This window comes from Epinephelus lanceolatus, chromosome 3 (genome assembly GCF_041903045.1).
Source record: "Epinephelus lanceolatus isolate andai-2023 chromosome 3, ASM4190304v1, whole genome shotgun sequence".
NCBI classification, from domain to species: domain Eukaryota; kingdom Metazoa; phylum Chordata; class Actinopteri; order Perciformes; family Serranidae; genus Epinephelus; species Epinephelus lanceolatus.
The window spans coordinates 46,698,151-46,715,209 of NC_135736.1; the positions used below are offsets into that span (position 1 = coordinate 46,698,151).

The 17,059-nt window shown below is 40.6% G+C and overlaps 1 protein-coding gene across 2 annotated transcripts; it reads left to right on the plus strand.

The window, feature by feature from the left end:
• The first annotated feature begins 848 nt into the window (after positions 1-848).
• LOC117250692 (uncharacterized) lies at positions 849-15,691 on the plus strand. 2 transcript variants are annotated; one of them, XM_078166483.1, is made up of 6 exons: positions 849-885; positions 9,245-9,577; positions 9,736-9,786; positions 9,882-9,971; positions 10,195-10,302; positions 11,878-15,691. In XM_078166483.1, exons 1-6 carry the CDS (start codon positions 864-866, stop codon positions 12,012-12,014), a joined length of 741 nt encoding a protein of 246 aa, XP_078022609.1. In that variant the 5' UTR covers positions 849-863; the 3' UTR covers positions 12,015-15,691. The 2 variants fall into 2 exon arrangements, with proteins under 2 accessions (XP_078022609.1, XP_078022608.1); XM_078166482.1 differs by lacking the exon at positions 849-885 and adding an exon at positions 4,402-4,777.
• Positions 15,692-17,059: the final 1,368 nt, after the last annotated feature.

A 17,059-nucleotide genomic window follows, 5' to 3' on the forward strand; every position in this document is an offset into this window, starting at 1 on the left:
TTTGTGATCATAGATCATAATAATACAGAACTTTGATTATCCTGTGAAAATACAGGCAGTTACCAGTTTATTAGGTACACCCAGCTAATATATATATTTGGGTTGTTTTATGCTTCTGTGCTCTAATCCATAAGATTCTGAGTCATGAAAAGTTTTGGCTCCCCCTGCTGGGATGTAGGCCTACTTGTTGTGTTGGTTGAGGTCACCTATAATTAACGCCACCTGTGTTTGTTTGGGACATTTCCAGTAAACACAATGAAGAGGGGCATCTTGGCAATTATAAAAATGTAGACTGGAATGCTGTCCCGATCTTCATTTATAACGACTTACATTAAGGATTCAGCACTCAGTCTTAAAGGTTTAATTGTGATTGAGCACATTCTGTTTTAGGAATCCTCACATCCAACTTACCAGATGTCTTTGTTTTGCTAAATACTTCAGTAACTAAAACAGTCCAATGTTAATATACAATGGGCTTTGTATAGTTAATGATCTGTGATATGAATTTATTTAGTCTGACTACTAAACATTACTGTAACCCTACACTTGCTCCGTAGCTTTCTCTATAAGCAGGCTACAATTTACCTTCATTATACCTTCTTTAATTCACACCAAAATACGGCGAACAGTGTACATCCAATGACTCTGTTACACTTAAAGATGCACAATACTGGATGTTTAGCCAATATCCAATATGCTGATATGTAACAACTTTTTTGACTGATACCAATACAAATATTTTTATATCTATTTCCACTTTTTCCCCTCCTAAGTTTATTGATCGTCAAGTCTCTTCTGCAGTGGGATTAACATCATGTCATTCTGCATACTCTTGTCATGACGGCCCACCAGCAGATGGAGACATGAAATACAACACTTCTCAATGTATGTGATATTCATTCATTGTGCAAAGTAAGAAAAAGCATGTTGGCCCATTCTAATAGTTCATTTTAATGCCAATATTGGCCGATACAGATGACGTGCCTATATTAACGTGCATCCCTGTCCGCCACAAAACAATGTCAGGTGTGAACTATAGTTACTCTCACTCTCACTTAAGGCTAAGGGGACATTAAGTAGCAACTTAAAGGCACACATGGAAATATATAGATAAAATGATAGCTCACATGCCGTTAATTATAAAGGGATAATTACTGTATGTAACAATACAAATTAATTCTGTGAGTCCAAAATAACAATGTGGAATTATTTCTACTGAAATATTCATCTTTCAACAATATTCTGCTGCAACATGAATTCGTACAATGAGTTATTTATAAATACCTTAAAAATATAATGTGCAGAGTAACTACAGTTACAGTCCTCCTTGGCTACAAGTAGAAATGTCCTCATTTAAATCAACCTCTTAGAAAGCAGGTGTGTAATACAAAGAAACAATCCCACAACATGAATATATGCCAGATTTTGTAACTCAGCACACATTTTACACTTTCTGTCAGCATAACCACCTCAGCATAGTCTAAAGAAGTACTCGACCTGATGTATGCCCAAGTAACAGTGAAACCTGCCTGTACAGGTGAGTCTTCAGCTGCTGTTTGAAAGTGCTCTAGGATGGGACTGAACGCAGGGCTTGGGGGAAGGCATTCCAGAGCCTTGGGCCACCACCCCAAATGCTCGGTCCCCTTTGGTCTTTAGTCTGGTCCTGGGGACCACCAGAAACTACTGGTTGGCTGTTCGTAGTGATCGGCTGGAGGAATGTGGGAGGATGAGATCAGATATGTAGGAGGGGGCATGACCCTGGAGGGCTCTGTGGGTAATTAACATGAGCCAGTGCAGAGCAGCAAAAAAAAGGCAGAGCCCCTGACAAGGATGTGAGTGAAGGGGCTGATTTCACTGATGTGCCCACATCATTTGCCACAGGGTTTGCCCTGCTGGTGACAGGGGCAGTTGGCAAAGTCCCTTTGCAGGCTTTTAGTCTATTATGGTGAACACTCCATGCCCATGACCGTGCATTCCTTGTCTCCATGATCTCATAGGTTACACCAGAGCATCCGATGATGCTGTTTGGTTGCAGCAGACTGTTGAACTGCATCCTTAAAAGCACTGACAAATGTGTAGCAGGGTCCTGGGCATAAGCTGCTGGTGTGCCCAGTGTAGCAGAGGTCACTGCAGGTCAACAGTTCAACATGACATCTGAGGCCTGTACTACGAAGCAGGATTTGGAGTTAGTGAGGTAACTTCAGGGTTAACTCTGGGTTTTCAGTACTACGAAGCCAGTTTTCTTTTTACTGGGATAAATCCCAGAGGCAGCTTATGCTGAACAGTTAACCTGCTCTGGAGCAACTTCAGGGTATCAGATCACAGCCTGTCAACACCCCGACCTCTGACCGATCAGATCACTGAGGAAGAATGAATCCATGAATGAAAGTCCAGAGTCTCGGTTTAAAAAGAGGAGCCTGTATGCTGTTATAGGTCAGAAGAACATTTAATATTTCCACTGGTTTTAAAACAGAGCTTCTAACAAACACAGAAATCGTTTACACACTAAACACATGATTTTAGCAGAAGTTTGTTTTAATCCTCAGTGACTGCTGACAGTGCTGCAACTTTTACACTCTGATTCATCACTGCAGCTCAACATAACATGAGACACCTGTGTGATGAGAACTGGGATAAAACACATCATATTTTGTCAGTAAAATAATCCACACACTGTTAATCAGCTCCTGTTATTATAAATGTAACGTGCCAGTCAGACAGACCTCATCAGTCATTAACTACTCTTCCACTCTTTACTTCAGCAGCAGAAACAGTCTGGTGTTACTTTAACGTGTTTATGTGACATATTCAGAGGAGTTTTGTCATCATCCAACTAAACAGCAAAACATATTCTGTACTAATGTCACAGAGGCCCATAGCGATAGCTCAGTGATACCTGCACGTATTTTAAGAGTCGGACAACGATGAATTTTTGGATGGTGCTTTCAATGTGTCTAGATCTTCTGTTTTCAGATTACAGTTTGTCGTTTATATCCTGCGCCACTGACATTTTACTGTCTCATCAACAATTCACTGTCACTACCTTTTCATCTTATCTCATATCAAGCAGCCTACTTCATTCATGGCTCTGATGATGACGCTCGCAATTGACAACCCCGCTTCTTTTACATGAACACGCTCGTGGCTGGATAGGAAAACCTATCCAGTGTGAACTAGTTGATAACCAGCTTCATAGTACCGGTTATCCAGACGGCAGGGGCGGATCTAGAAAAATATTTATGGGGTGGCAAGAGGGGGGCAGGAATTTTTGAGGGGTGGCAACATATGCCAGACGTATATATACTGAATTTAATCACAGTTATCACAGTTTGATGAGAAATAGTATGTTCACACTACATAAGGGCACGGGCTGCCATTTACAAACTCATACAGACAAACTTAATCTCATGCAATCAGTGTCTTGCATTTGAGGTTTCATGTGAAACAGTTCATATTAGGAATAAGTGTTGAAGGAGGTTCAACAAACTCTGAGTCTAACCCTGAACTCTGAGTTGATTTACCCTGAGATGGGAAACTCTGAGTTACCGGTTCCAGAACAGCTGATTTGAGTTAGTTCAGTCAACTCTGAGTATGTTCACTCTGAGTTAAGCCGACAATAAAAAGCCATCATCAATGGAGCTCCGACTCCACGATTCACCATGGCAACAGGTAAATAAAAGACAGGCCTCCATTTTAACCCAGTGGATGTAGAGATATTAATGCATGTGTAGCAGACGGTGCACGTTTATCTTTAAAAGAAGAGCCTGAGTCAGAGCGAGGAAAGTGTCAATAAGTTAACCATAAAGTTAATAAAAAAGTTTATTCATCATTTATCAGACTTTCATTTCCTTAATGAAGATAAAGTGGTGGAATCTGACTGTGTATCAGGCCATAGATACATTACATTATATTAATAATACATAATAATATATTTGTTCAGATTTAATCTGATGGGGAAAAACACAGGAGGCAGAAGATTTAAAACATATAGGCTAGGCTATAGATCAAAGACATAAAGACATGACTGTAAACTCACAGTCTGACCCAGTAATAATATGTTTGGTGATTTGCACTTGAAAAGACGTTGAGGTTAAAATACAGTAGATTTGAAAATGCTGGACATCTATTTGTATCTTGACTCAACAGCATTCAGTGACCCCTTTCTGCTCGTGCTGCTTTTCATTGCAGTCGGACATTGGAGCTTCGCGCTCGTAAAAAGGCAAATTGGCCATAACTTTTCTTTGAATTCGTTGCTGCCAACTGGGGTGGCAGCAGGGGTGGCATGGCTTTCTTTTAGGGTGGCATTTTCCACCCTATGTCACCCCGGTAGATCCGTCCATGCAAGTTTGTAGTCTCCATGAACAGGAAGAAAGGGGGAAATCCTACACACACGTTGCTTTCACAACAAACACGGCTTCTCATGTTACCACGTGTTACACATGTAGAAAACTTAACGCGGTCTTTCACGATGAATCGTTCATCGTTCAAACATTGATCAGCAGGCTGGTTATGTATTATCATTCATTAGGTGCTTTGTGTTAACCGCTTATGGTTAAATGTAGCGGTGACGGTCCACATGCTGTAATTTGGCGCGCTTGCTTGCAGGAAGTCAGTCAGTAGCGCGCAGCTGGAACTGTTGGGTTTGTGGTTGAACAAACGCAGCTGACCAGCGAGAGCTTCATCTTGTTCTAATTAACTGTCTTTTACCGTACTGCTTTAACAATGATCGTGACACTGGTGACTGTGACTGTACTGAGTATTTTACCGCCTGCTGCAGGTGAGTTGAACTGTAATATCACTCCACTGTCTGTGTGTCTGTGTATGTATGTGTGTGTGTGTGTGTGTTTGTGTGTGCTCTGACCGCTTCTGCAGAGGCTGTGATACATTCGGCTGTTTTCTGACAGGGTTTACATTTAGTTTTGTTTTATCCTGTGTCGTGCCCACATGACTGAAGTGGCATCTTCATCTACTGGCAGGCTTTGAGTCGTTTCGTCTCTGCGACTGGAAACAGTGTTGTTTAGGGCAGACCGGGGACTGTTGTAACAAATACTGCTTTTGATGTCATCACACCTTTTTAACTATTAGGTTATGTGCCCCCACGTGCAGTGACAGTAACAGCAAATGGCGTATGGGAAGCATTTTATCAACGTAATGCGGCATCTCCATTAGTGTACATTTGTCTGACGCTCTGCTTCTGTCAGCAGCAGGGCAAAATAAAACTCACGTACTCCAGCGCTCGTGGAAAAACCCCTGTGTGGTCATGAAAAGTTGTCTCAAAGGCATGGAAATGTATCAGTAAGAATGTGTGTGTGGACCCTGTTCTTATTTATAAAAGAGACTTCAAAATATGGGGGTAATGACTATAGTATTATTTATTCAATATGTTATGATACGAGGGTAGGTAGCACTAGATCAGGGCTGCCCAATTTGGGGCCCGCGGGCCAAAGTTGGCCCGCGACCGATTAGTTTTGGCCCGCGGCCCATGCTCAAATTTTCAATAATTAAATAATTATTATTTTCCCGCTGCCAGCAGTCGGAATATCTCTTTAAATATTTATTTATTGTTGCACTTCCTCTACTGACCACAAATCAGCATTGTGTTACATTGAGGGTAGGGTGGCGCTGTTTAGCTCCAGTCAGCTCAAATCATGTCTCCCACTGAAAGGCATTCTGCATGTAATATGCACTGAGGCTTGTATACCTAAAAATGATTGTTCAAGGCAGTGATGAATGTAGCATTTTTGTCCCATGAGACCATTTTGTGTTTCATGTTACTCATTGCACCAAATGTATTTCTATGAAAACAGTATTGTTTCAAGCACTGAAGAATGTATTGGAGGCCTAGGCGTGAAATGTCTGGCACTTTGGAGCATGTTCTGCTCTGTATGGTTAATGTTTCAGCTGAAATTAATGTAAACACAGTTCAGTGATTTACAAGAAAAGGCTAAAAAGCTAAAGCTGTTGTTCAATTATATTCCTATTTGAAAATGATTGTTCAAGACAGTGGAGACTGTAATATATTGGTCTTGTAGGGACATGTTGTGTCCCATGTTTTTAGAGACATAGGCCTGGTACTTATTATTTTTCTGCTTTCAATAAACAGAAATGTTATTCATTTTCTAAATTACTTTGTATGACTGTTTATTTTGCATAGTTATATCATAGTCATTTAATGAAATGCACTGCAACATGAATGTTTAGTTTTGGCCCGTGACCCTCCACCCTGATTCATTTTTGGCCCTCCACTGAGAAGTATTTGGGCACCCCTGCACTAGATAGTTTACCATCTCATCCAACTTTGATGTGGGTGTGGCACCTAGGCTATAGGCTACTGCTACTATAGGCTGCTATTGGTGGCTCATTTGTGTTTCAGTCAGATTTGTGCTTATGTTCAAAACTTTCACTACATTGAAAACATTTCACATATCTGTGTTCTCTGAGAAGTCGAGAGTGAAGTTAGGCTATATTTGAGAAACAGCTGTGATACTGTAGCGACCCTTATCTTGTTTGCTGGTTCTTTATTCCTTTTAATTCAAGATCTTTTTAATTGAAGTTTTTTCAATATAGCAAAGGTGCAGTGCTGAATAGTCATTACAGAGACATGAAATGAGCATGGGCATACATCAATCACAGCATGCACCAATGTACCCAAATAGACATGAAGTGAATGGGTAGAGATTAAGATGCAGGGTGGTCAGAGATGTACAAAAATGCAAAAAGAGAAAAAATAAATAAAAATCAAAGTGTGCAAAAATAATCCCTCCCCTGTGACTGCCAGAGTACTAGTAATAGCATGAGATCACGAAGTGTGCAGCATAGTTGAGCTGTCCTCAAGGGTCACGTCTTTACAGGGCCTGGAATGCTTTTAGGGAGGGACCCCACACTTTCTGGAACTTCTTATTTGATTGCTGAAGTGAGTATCTAATTTTCTCCAGTTTCAAGCCAGACATGATATCTTCCAGCCATTGTGCATGAGTGGGAGGGAGAGTATCTTTCCACCTGAGCAGAAGTACTCGTCAAGCTAAAAGGGACGCAAGACCCATGACCCCAAACAGAGCAGTCAATGGGTTTGGTTCTAATTTGACATTTAGCACCCAAGAAAGTGTATGAAAAACTTCCCTCCAATATTTGTTTAGGCTTGAGCAGGACCAGTACATATGAATGAGAGATGCTTCTGCATGTTTGCATTTGGTACAGTATGGACTAATATCTGGGTATATGGAGGACAGTGGCAATTGCTCTAAGACTGCAAGGGAAGCTCAGCTTCCCTTAAAAAATATGTACTGTTGTGTTTACATTTCATTGACTAAATATGCACTAGAACGCGTTCAACTTTTGTTGAGAATCAGCTACTGATCACAGGTCACTGACGCAACTTTCTTCTCATTCATTCCCGTGGCGTCACAGTGCATTAAACAGTGGAAGCTCAGCGTCCAAAGACTTCAATGGGGAAGCATAGAGTGGGTTGTTCCACTGCAGCGAAACTAGACAGTCATTGGATAAATGCTCGGCTTTGTCCCGCCCATTGGACGCTCAGCGTCTCTGGGGGTCCATGGGGCAGTGGGCTGGCCTCGGCTGGCCTGGACGCTGGGCTTCTGCATGATGATTGGATGATCTGTCTGAGGCTGAATCCCTTTTTGATTGACAGCGAAATGAGTGAATCAGTGATCTTGAAATATTAACCACCACCGGAGCGATTTTCAAGTTTCATTCCGTTGTTCCGAGTTGATGTGGAGACTTTTCCAATCCTCTTAGTGACTTTTTCTTTGTTAAAAACGACTAGTGACAAATCTAGCATCTTTTTCTGGTGTTATTGGAGACTGTACTCGTGTTTGGAGACTCTGACTTCTGTCGCTCTGCAGTTACTGTCCCCAACGAGCAGCGGGTGCTGCTGTGAGCCGCTCCACCGTCCCAAAGCACTCACAGGCGGTCACACTAGCCAGCACGAGCTAGCAAGCTGCACATAATGGCAGACAATTTGAATATTGTCGACCGGATTTTGGCGAAGCCAAACAGCGGGGCAGATCAACACCTCAGACTGATTTGGTGCAAAGGGTGGGGAAAAGTAACAGTTCTTTTCACCCATCTGAAAATCTTTGAGGTGTGTTTTGCTGTGGTTCTATGGCATGAGTGTGGTTTAAAAACAGCTTCAATTAAATACTCCTTTTATAAGTTACTGCCTCACTACAATATGACAACTTTATGATATAAACTTAAAGTGAGCTTCCCCTGTTTGAAAGACCAGCAGCCGCCACTGGTGGAGGAAAATTTTGCTTTTGAAATATGAGCCCCGTGTACCACTTTGAACTGAATTAAACAGTGACGTGAACAGAGGGAGGTTGAATTAACCAATTTGAGTATGGAAACCCAAGTATCCTCTGATAAAGAGAGACCCAAGTCCTCCTCCCATGCTGTTTTAAGCTTATCTGTGGGGGGAACTCCTAAAATCCAACAGCTTGTCATAGAGAGCTGAAATGAGCCTCTTTTTAAGTGGCTCTATAGAAAGGACAGTGTCAATAATAGTCAAGTCTATTGATGTTATAGAGCTGGGTGTCTGAGAAAGAACAAAATGCCTTGCTTGAAGGTACCTGAAAAAAGCACTTGAATAGGCCATAGCACAACACAGCAGCAGGTCAAGTGGGCCGAATCTGAGCAAAATTTTTGATTTGTTATCCGAACCTGTCCCGTCGGACTTGGATTGAGTAGCCACACTCTGATGTCCATACACAAAGCCCTTGTTGTTACGTCAACAAGAAACATTATTAACAAGCCTCACAGATGTAGTGTTGGCCTCAGGGATGTTATAATTGTGTTACACTGGGACAGCTGTTCATGTTATTGTGTTCACCCTGTTGTGTGTCTGTATATAAGATGACATAACTTTACTGTTTTATACAGGTGGGCCAGGATACCACACTAAATACATAATGAATGACGACAATAGCTGCATAGTACATGTGTCACATATTTATAATAGTTCATCATGAAGCAAAGAGCAAAGAATACTCTCTCTGTACTCGAGCTGAAACAAGTGAAATGTAGCATTTATTATGAAGAGCTGCAGGTGTGCATCAAGCTCGTTAGACATATCAGACCATCCCACTGATCAGTTTATTCTGCACAGGAGAACTGAAATGAGGTGGAGCAGCATATTCACATGTCAGAAACTGTTGCACCACTGAATTGAAAATCATAAACTCTGTCCTTCAGACGTGTTGACACTGTGTTACCTTTGTTTCCCCAGGTGTCACGAGTCAACCAATCACAGCAGTAGAAGGTGACGATGTCACTCTTCAGTGTCCTCTGGCTCCTGGGGTCGACTTGTCTGCTTACACAGTGGATGTCAGCAGAGATGACCTTGATGTCAGTGAAAATGATGTCCATGTGTATCGACATGGACAGGACCATCTTCAAACACAGACGGCTCAGTACAAGGACAGGACAACTCTCACCCATGAAGACCTGACCAGAGGAATCCTGACACTGACACTCTCTCCAGTAAAGCTGTCTGACAGTGGACCATACAAGGTCTATGTCCCAAAACTGAATGCCGGTTGTGTCATTGACCTCAGTGTTGGTGAGAATGCTGAGTTTAATACAGTTTAATTCAGATTAGTCAGAATTAGGAATATTGTTTTTGACTTCTGGGCACAGGCAGATTGTCTCACTACTAGATGATATTTTTAATCTGCATTTTCTGACTACTGAAAACATTGTCTTCTTTTTTTTAAACAGTAACCAAAGATCAAGAGAACGTAGCTCCTGTAGATGAGCTGGACAATCCTGGTAAATTACTCTGAGCTTAAATGCAGTTGTTTTTCACTGGTTGTTCCTTTATCTTAATGAACTGAGAACATTTTTGTCTTTTTCTTTTTAAACAGCACCCAAAGACCCACAGAACAGGACAAGGAGAGATGACTCCAGCACAACTAAACCTCCAGTGGAAGGAGTGACCAAGTCAGGCGATGGAGGTAAATATCTTTGTTCAGTTTTCTTTGATTCACTTTATCCTACGATCTCTTTAAATACAAGATAATCTGACTGTGGGAGCTGCGTGTTAATGATTTTGTTATTCTTTTAATCAGGAGCAGCACACTATAGATTAATGATCAGAATTAATAACCACATTACAAGAGAAAAAACCTGCATCACCTCAGAGGCTCTTCTTCTCAACACTGTCTGATACTCCTTCAGGTGCTGCAAAGACGGATCCTCTGTGGAAAACTGTCCTCATTGTCTGCTGTTGTGTCGCTGCTGCCATTGTTGTCATTGTTCTTATCCTGTTGAAGCTTGGAAAGATCCGTAAGTTAGAAACTTCTGTTCTACAGTATTTTAAAATTAACTCTGGAGTCTAACTATGTATATTTACTCTAATATAAGACAACCCCAACTTCTTAAAAGTTATTTCCACTAAATAAAATCTTAAATTGGAGCCAGTACTGTTTCTAAAACTGGCTTCAACAGTAAAATGCTGCTTACACATTGATGCATCAATATTGACAATCTAATAATGGTAGATAGAATAAAAATAAATCATGGAGAGGTATATTGTCTATTGGTGCTCCCCACAATATCAAGCTAGATGGAAGGATATTGAGTTGAAACTGGGCCAGGATCCCCCTCAAACCAAGCTAGGGGAAATAGAGCATACAGACCCCAAGGGAGACGATTCAATATTAAAAGAAACACTTAGAATATGGTGCGAGGTGGTTAAAAAATACAAATTGACAGTATGGAGCTTTATCACTATCTTTATTCAAGAGAGTAGTCTATCAGTTTGAGAGTATTATTTATTGATTTCATGTTCAGAACCCCTGCACTCGCACTCAAATAACCTCTGCTTGCACTTGGATCTACTCTGTTTCTGCTCAAACTGTGTGCTCGCACTCAGATACCATGTTGCTCGCACAGATTTCCTGCTCGAGCTTCGGCTTTCCTACAAACAAACAAAACAAACAAACAAAAATTGTTTCCAAACTGTACAAAGGTCTGCAAAAACGGAATGGAAGTAACACACTGCATACAAAAAAGAAGTGGGAGTCAGAATTTAATATTGAACTGTCGGAGCGTGACTGGCAATCCATGTGCAGAACCCAAAATACTTCAACTAGTTCTAAAGGATGGAGGGAATTTGGCTGGAAAAATTTAAGGAGATATTTCATTACACTACACATTAAAAGTAAACAATTGAGTAAGCATCAGTATTGTTGGAGACAGTGCGGGCATCGGAATGCCGGTCACTCACATATCTTTTGGTCATGTGTGAAAATTACAACATTCTGGGACATGGCTCTTCAAACCATGGAGCAAGTCTTTGGATATGAGATTCCAAATGATCCCCGGGCTGTGTATCTGGCACTGACACCGGAGGATATAATAAGAAAGGAGGACATTTACCTGTTCAAAATCCTGACACTTACGGCTAAAAAGGCCATCACAAAGAACTGGTTGAAAAGTGAACCTCCTACACAGGAACAATGGCTGAATATTGTGGAGGAAATATGCTCTGTGGAAAGACTGACCTATTGTCTGAGGACTAAAGCAGAGGTCCATGAACAAATATGGGGAAAATGGCATACATATAACAGAGAGTAGTGCCCTCCCACGGCCACCCTTTGTGTTTTTTGATGTTGTATTCTATGCCTATGTTTTGTTATGTGCAAAATGAAAAATAAAGTTAAAAAAAACAAAACACGGAGGATATTTTCCTGCAGAATGAGTACTTGTACTTCAGATAGTTGAGGTAGATTTTTAGTGTAGTGTGTGGAGTTTTGTATCATGTAACAAACATCAGTTTGATTATTCTTCATACATTTGCCATAATATGAAAATATTATTATTGAAGTATGTCACAAAGTGGTTATCATGTCCTCACAGAGATTTGTAAGAAGAAGACGCCCAGAGGAGAGAAGGGGCCAGAAGATGAGACAATGATGCAAAAGACCCAAGCAACAGATGAGGATGAAGACCCACACAGCACTGCAGCGAATGGCCTGAGAGAGGTGGTGGTCTGAGACGATAAATACTCATCCTGACAACATTAGAAAACCTTCCATACTTCACCTGAAGCAAAGCCTTTTCCTCCACAACAGTAAAGTTGATTTTAGATATGTAGCCCAGTATCACAAATCTGCCTCGGGGGGCTTCACAGTACGAACAGCGTACGACACCCTCCGTCCTCAGATCAGGAAAACTCCTCAGTCATCCTAACATGCCTGGGTCTCCTCATTTCTTCATTGTGGTCTAAACGAGGCATTCACATCTTAGGTCTTTGCTCTCTCCAAGATTTCAAGTAGTATTACTCCTATCTCCACACCAACACCCCTTGGGAGCATTAGTTATCACCAAGACAAAACAGTCTGAAACATTATCTTCTCCTCACCTAAAAATCTTGCTCATGAAATAATCCACTGTAAATTGGTGCACACATTTTCTGCTCGCCATCGTATTAAGTACAACCCGAATGATTTTGGTAGTGTATCAGGAGAAAGGGTTAATATGAGCTGCTGAAACCTGTCATTAAGAAATGCTCAGGAACCACTACTGTCATGAGGAGAATGTTTGTTTGCTTAAAGGGGGCTACTAGCAGAGGGCTGTACCATGAGTTTTCAGTCCTATGAAGGTGGCTCTCTTTTAACATGGCTAGGTCACTATGGTAACTTAGGCAGCAAACCTGACCTGGTCCGAACCAGGTTAGGTTCCTAGTTTCAGCTTTAAATTGACTGAAAAGTTCCTTTCTCTGCTCCCTAGAGCACTCTGTGTTTGGTGTAAATCAATGATGGTAATGTTACATACATGCCACTGAAGGAAGCTGAGCAGTTACAGTAGCTTTTTTAATAGTGCCGTCTTTTTTAAATTTTTTATGTTAGACGGCAACCTGCAGTGTATCAGCGACACAGGAAACCTGATCAAGAATACTGCTTTATTTGCACAGTTTGATGTTTGATATGTTTGTAGTGTTCTTTGGTCCGTCTGCCCACTCTGGCTCTAAAATCACAGGTAGCATATATCGATAGTTCTTGTTATTGATCAAGATGACATTTATGAATTTCCTTCAAGCCTTACAATAATATCACTTTGGATTATGTTTTAATGTTTGGTCCTAATTTGCTGATGTCCGTTTCACACAGCTGGTCTATTGTAGCTAACAGAACCCTGATTAGAAGATTGATTTGTGTATTGTTATTTATCACAGTTAAAATTCAATCAGTAAAATTCATTTGGCTTTGATTTGCACAAAAAGTGCAAATCAGTGTATTACATTTAGTGTAATACTTTTTTAATAGGCAGCACAGATCAATCATATTTAACAGTCAGATGTGCTGGACGTGTCATTTCACTGGTTTTATGGGAACGTGCACAGAGCCTGAAGCAGAAACCCTGGGGAGACAGTTGATAACCACCTTTGTAGTACCTGTTATCTCTGACTGAGACTTTAGGGTTTGTCAAACCAGCTCAGACAAAGAGCGCCTGGGTCTGTTGAACTGGCTTCGTGGTACAGCCCTCACAATTAATGTGGCTAGAGTCGATACTGTGAGTAACTAGTCTAACCCTATCGAGATCATCCGACCTTTCGCCTTGACCTGACTCCTTTTCACATATATGTTTAAGCTGTCTGTTTTTTACATTAAGCGGGATTTATACTTGTGCAGCAGACCCTATACGCTGTAGCCTATGCACGTGGCCTACGCCATTGTGAGCAACTTGTTTGTTGGTGTGTCTGTGTCACTCTGCAGTTACACCTCCGAAACACTTGTCAGCAACGGAGTCTCAGTGAAGTGCTGTGAAGTTTAGTTGATTCTGAACACGCATTAAACACACATTAAACATGGCTTAATGGAGACAATTTCAAACCCAAAAACACAAATCAGCTTCACTATAACTCGCAGCATTCACAGACAAACACTTGTCTTTATCTAGACACATTTTCCCCACAAATACAACATGCTAATGTTTTTAGCATGAGCCTATGGCATTTTACATTGTATAAATTAGCCTAGCAGCTAGTGGTCTTCTCTCTACTCATATGAAGCCAGGGACAACAGCAACATTTAACAAAGGTAACGTTACAAAATTCAGCTCCATTACAGCTCACAAGGTTCACTGACAAAACAACTGTCTTATACTAAACACATTTTCCAAACAAATACAACATGCTAACGTGATTAGCACAAGCCTATGGCATTTTACATTGTATACATTAGCCTAGCGACAATCAGAGATTTCCTCTGCTCATATGAAGCCAGGATAAATCACACACAAGACTTAAAATGCTACTTTTGTGGAGGCAGGCTACAGTGTAGGTTATGGCGTCAGTTCAACGAAGTGTAAATTCTGCCTTAGAATTCATTGTTTGTGTCTCAGTCATCATGTGGCTGTTTGTTACTTTGAATTAATCAATAATCATTTTGTGTTTTGATTATTTGCACATCTACATCATGTTTGTGTTTAACTTTATTCTTTGTCTTCATTTTGTTCTTTCTCTTAATATTTATTCACAGTTGATAGATTATTGATTGTATTTTTTTTTTTCTTTTGTCAAATTGTTATTCCTGCTGAACAACTGAGTGGAGTTCCCTCTGAAATGTGACCAATAATGTTGCTTTGCAGTATCTAAACAAACGGTCACACCTCTCTCAGGACAGACAGATAGGACATGAATGCAGTGTGTACAGAATAACAACAAATTTCAGTATCGCCTCCTGAGACCCCGTGTCCTCATATGAGGACATGACATTTTGGGTTTACATGACCTTACACTAATCCATGTAAAAACAAGATGGCCGCCATCTCTGCCAAGTCCGTCTGCAGCTGATCCCGACACAAAAGTGGACAAGGTCCAAAACCTGATCACATTTTATAGTTGAAAGTTGTTTTTTATGATTAATAACATCTGTAGTTTGACATGGAACACAAATGTGACTAATTTTATGAACTGTAACAAGATAAGACACTGTAAATTAGGAAGTGCTCATTTGAGGACACTGGGACTTTATTATCGTTGACAGTGTTTAGTGTTTTTCACTTATCTGGTCCTATGAATGCGGCACGGTGGTGTGATGGTAAGCACTGTCGCCTCACAGGAAGAGGGTTGCTGGTTTGATTCCGGGTGCGGGACCCTTCTGTGCAGAGTTTGCATGTTCTCCCCGTGTCAGCGTGGGTTTCCTCCAGGTGCTCCAGCTTCCTCCCACAGTCCAAAGACATGCAGGTTAATTGGTGACTCTAAATTGTCCGTAGGTGTGAATGTGAGTGGATGGATGGTCCTACGGATTTCAAATAGCTAGGAGAAATTAAAAATGCATACTAAACAAAAGTTCAGGTCTCATGAGGGTAGACGAGCAGGAAAACAAGATCATAGATGGATAGTAAACATATAGAAAGTTTATTAATCTGAGAAAACATCAAGCGACTTCAGGTGACCCCAAACAGATGCAAAGCTAACTGAATGTTGTTCTTGATACACAGCTGTTTTAAATTGATATATTTTCTGTATTTAAATTGTAAATTCTATTTTATATGTATGATTCTTAACTTTTGTCTTAAGATATTTCATTTTCACATCTTTCCTTTTGTAAAGCACTTGACTTAACTAATGAAATGTTAATCATGTTTTTATTTTATGAAATACATTTTAACCCTTGTGCACCCCTGGGTACATTCTTTGCATTTGTCAATTAAAAATACTCAATAACTTTGCCTGTGTTAATGGCAGCAGGACAGAATTTAGCAAGGATATGAGACATGACAGCTGTTTGGAAGCTGCCAGAGCAGTTTTGCAGTTACATGTATGACTGTATCGTCTGCATACATCTGAAAACCTGCTCCAACACATGATTGTGGTCAAGTAGCTCAAGTCACTCACTCTACAGAAGAAGGATGCACTTAAAAAGTAAAGTGTGATCTTTTTTACAGACTTGACACATTTCCATTCAGAATGGACCTGCGACCCACCAGTTGGGAACCATTGTCATAAGGTGTCCTCTGAGTTACTGCAGGGAGGGCGCCAAATTATGGATTGGTAATTTAAGTTTAAATTTAAGGTGTTTTTTACGCGGTGTTTTTTTTAATTTAAGGTTTTTTACGCCTCAGCTATGGGGATAACAGTTGTCCATGCGTCTATCCGAGACATTTGGTCACTTACTGAACTGGTGACGCTAATTTTGGGTATCCACCTCGAAACTGTGCTGATTGACTCCCTGGAAGAGCATCTGCTCCATATGTAGACACAAACTCAATTTTAATTTGACGAAAATAAAAGAATTCTTATTTTCTGGTGATTGTACCCATAAGGAGAACAAAGTTATTATCATTTTCATAATCTGTTTCTGCCAACAAATGCCTCTGAATCCTTCACACTGGACCTTTAATTCATGATGAATGTTCACCTTTTTGGGTGCTCCCTTCACAGTGGAGGCATGCAGGTAAAACATTCATATATTTAATGTTCAAACTCCTAAACTTAATTTATGTATTTTAAATTGTGATGGTTGATAGTAAAGGTTGCTGACCCCTGAACTTAAGGCTTTTTTTGGCCTGATAAACATAGAAAGCCTTTCTCTTAGTGTAGCCTACTGACTCCCAACCTGGGGATTCCCACTGCCACTAGGGGTCGCTAAAGCTCCACAGGGGTTTCTTAAGGCCTACCTCATTATAAATATTTATATGTGGTTCATGTGCAAAAGCTGTGATGAAGAAGGCCGTGCAGCAGTGATAAAACGCTCAAATACCAGCTATATTTTTACATTAGTGAGCATTTAAGTGCATTGCAGTTTCTGAAGTCATATTTTGGGGGGAAATAGATTGGGAATGTGTAAGTTTTACATTTTTACAGCACGCAAGTGCCAAATTGGAGGACCTGCAAAAGACTCATAGACCACTTATGTGAACTTTGTGATCATAGATCATAATAATACAGAACTTTTATTATCCTGTGAAAATACAGGCAGTTACCAGTTTATTAGGTACACCCAGCTAATATATATATTTGGGTTGCTTTATGCTTCTGTGCTCTAATCCATAAGATTCTGAGTCATGAAAAGTTTTGGCTCCCTCTGCTGGG

Excerpts from the sequence above, each read along its gene's own strand:
- LOC117250692 (XM_078166482.1), top strand. The coding sequence starts at position 4,723 with ATGATCGTGACACTGGTGACTGTGACTGTACTGAGTATTTTACCGCCT. Across the intron at positions 9,787-9,881 it reads AGATGAGCTGGACAATCCTG|CACCCAAAGACCCACAGAAC; the intron begins GTAAATTACTCT and ends CTTTTTAAACAG. Across the intron at positions 9,972-10,194 it reads GACCAAGTCAGGCGATGGAG|GTGCTGCAAAGACGGATCCT; the intron begins GTAAATATCTTT and ends ATACTCCTTCAG.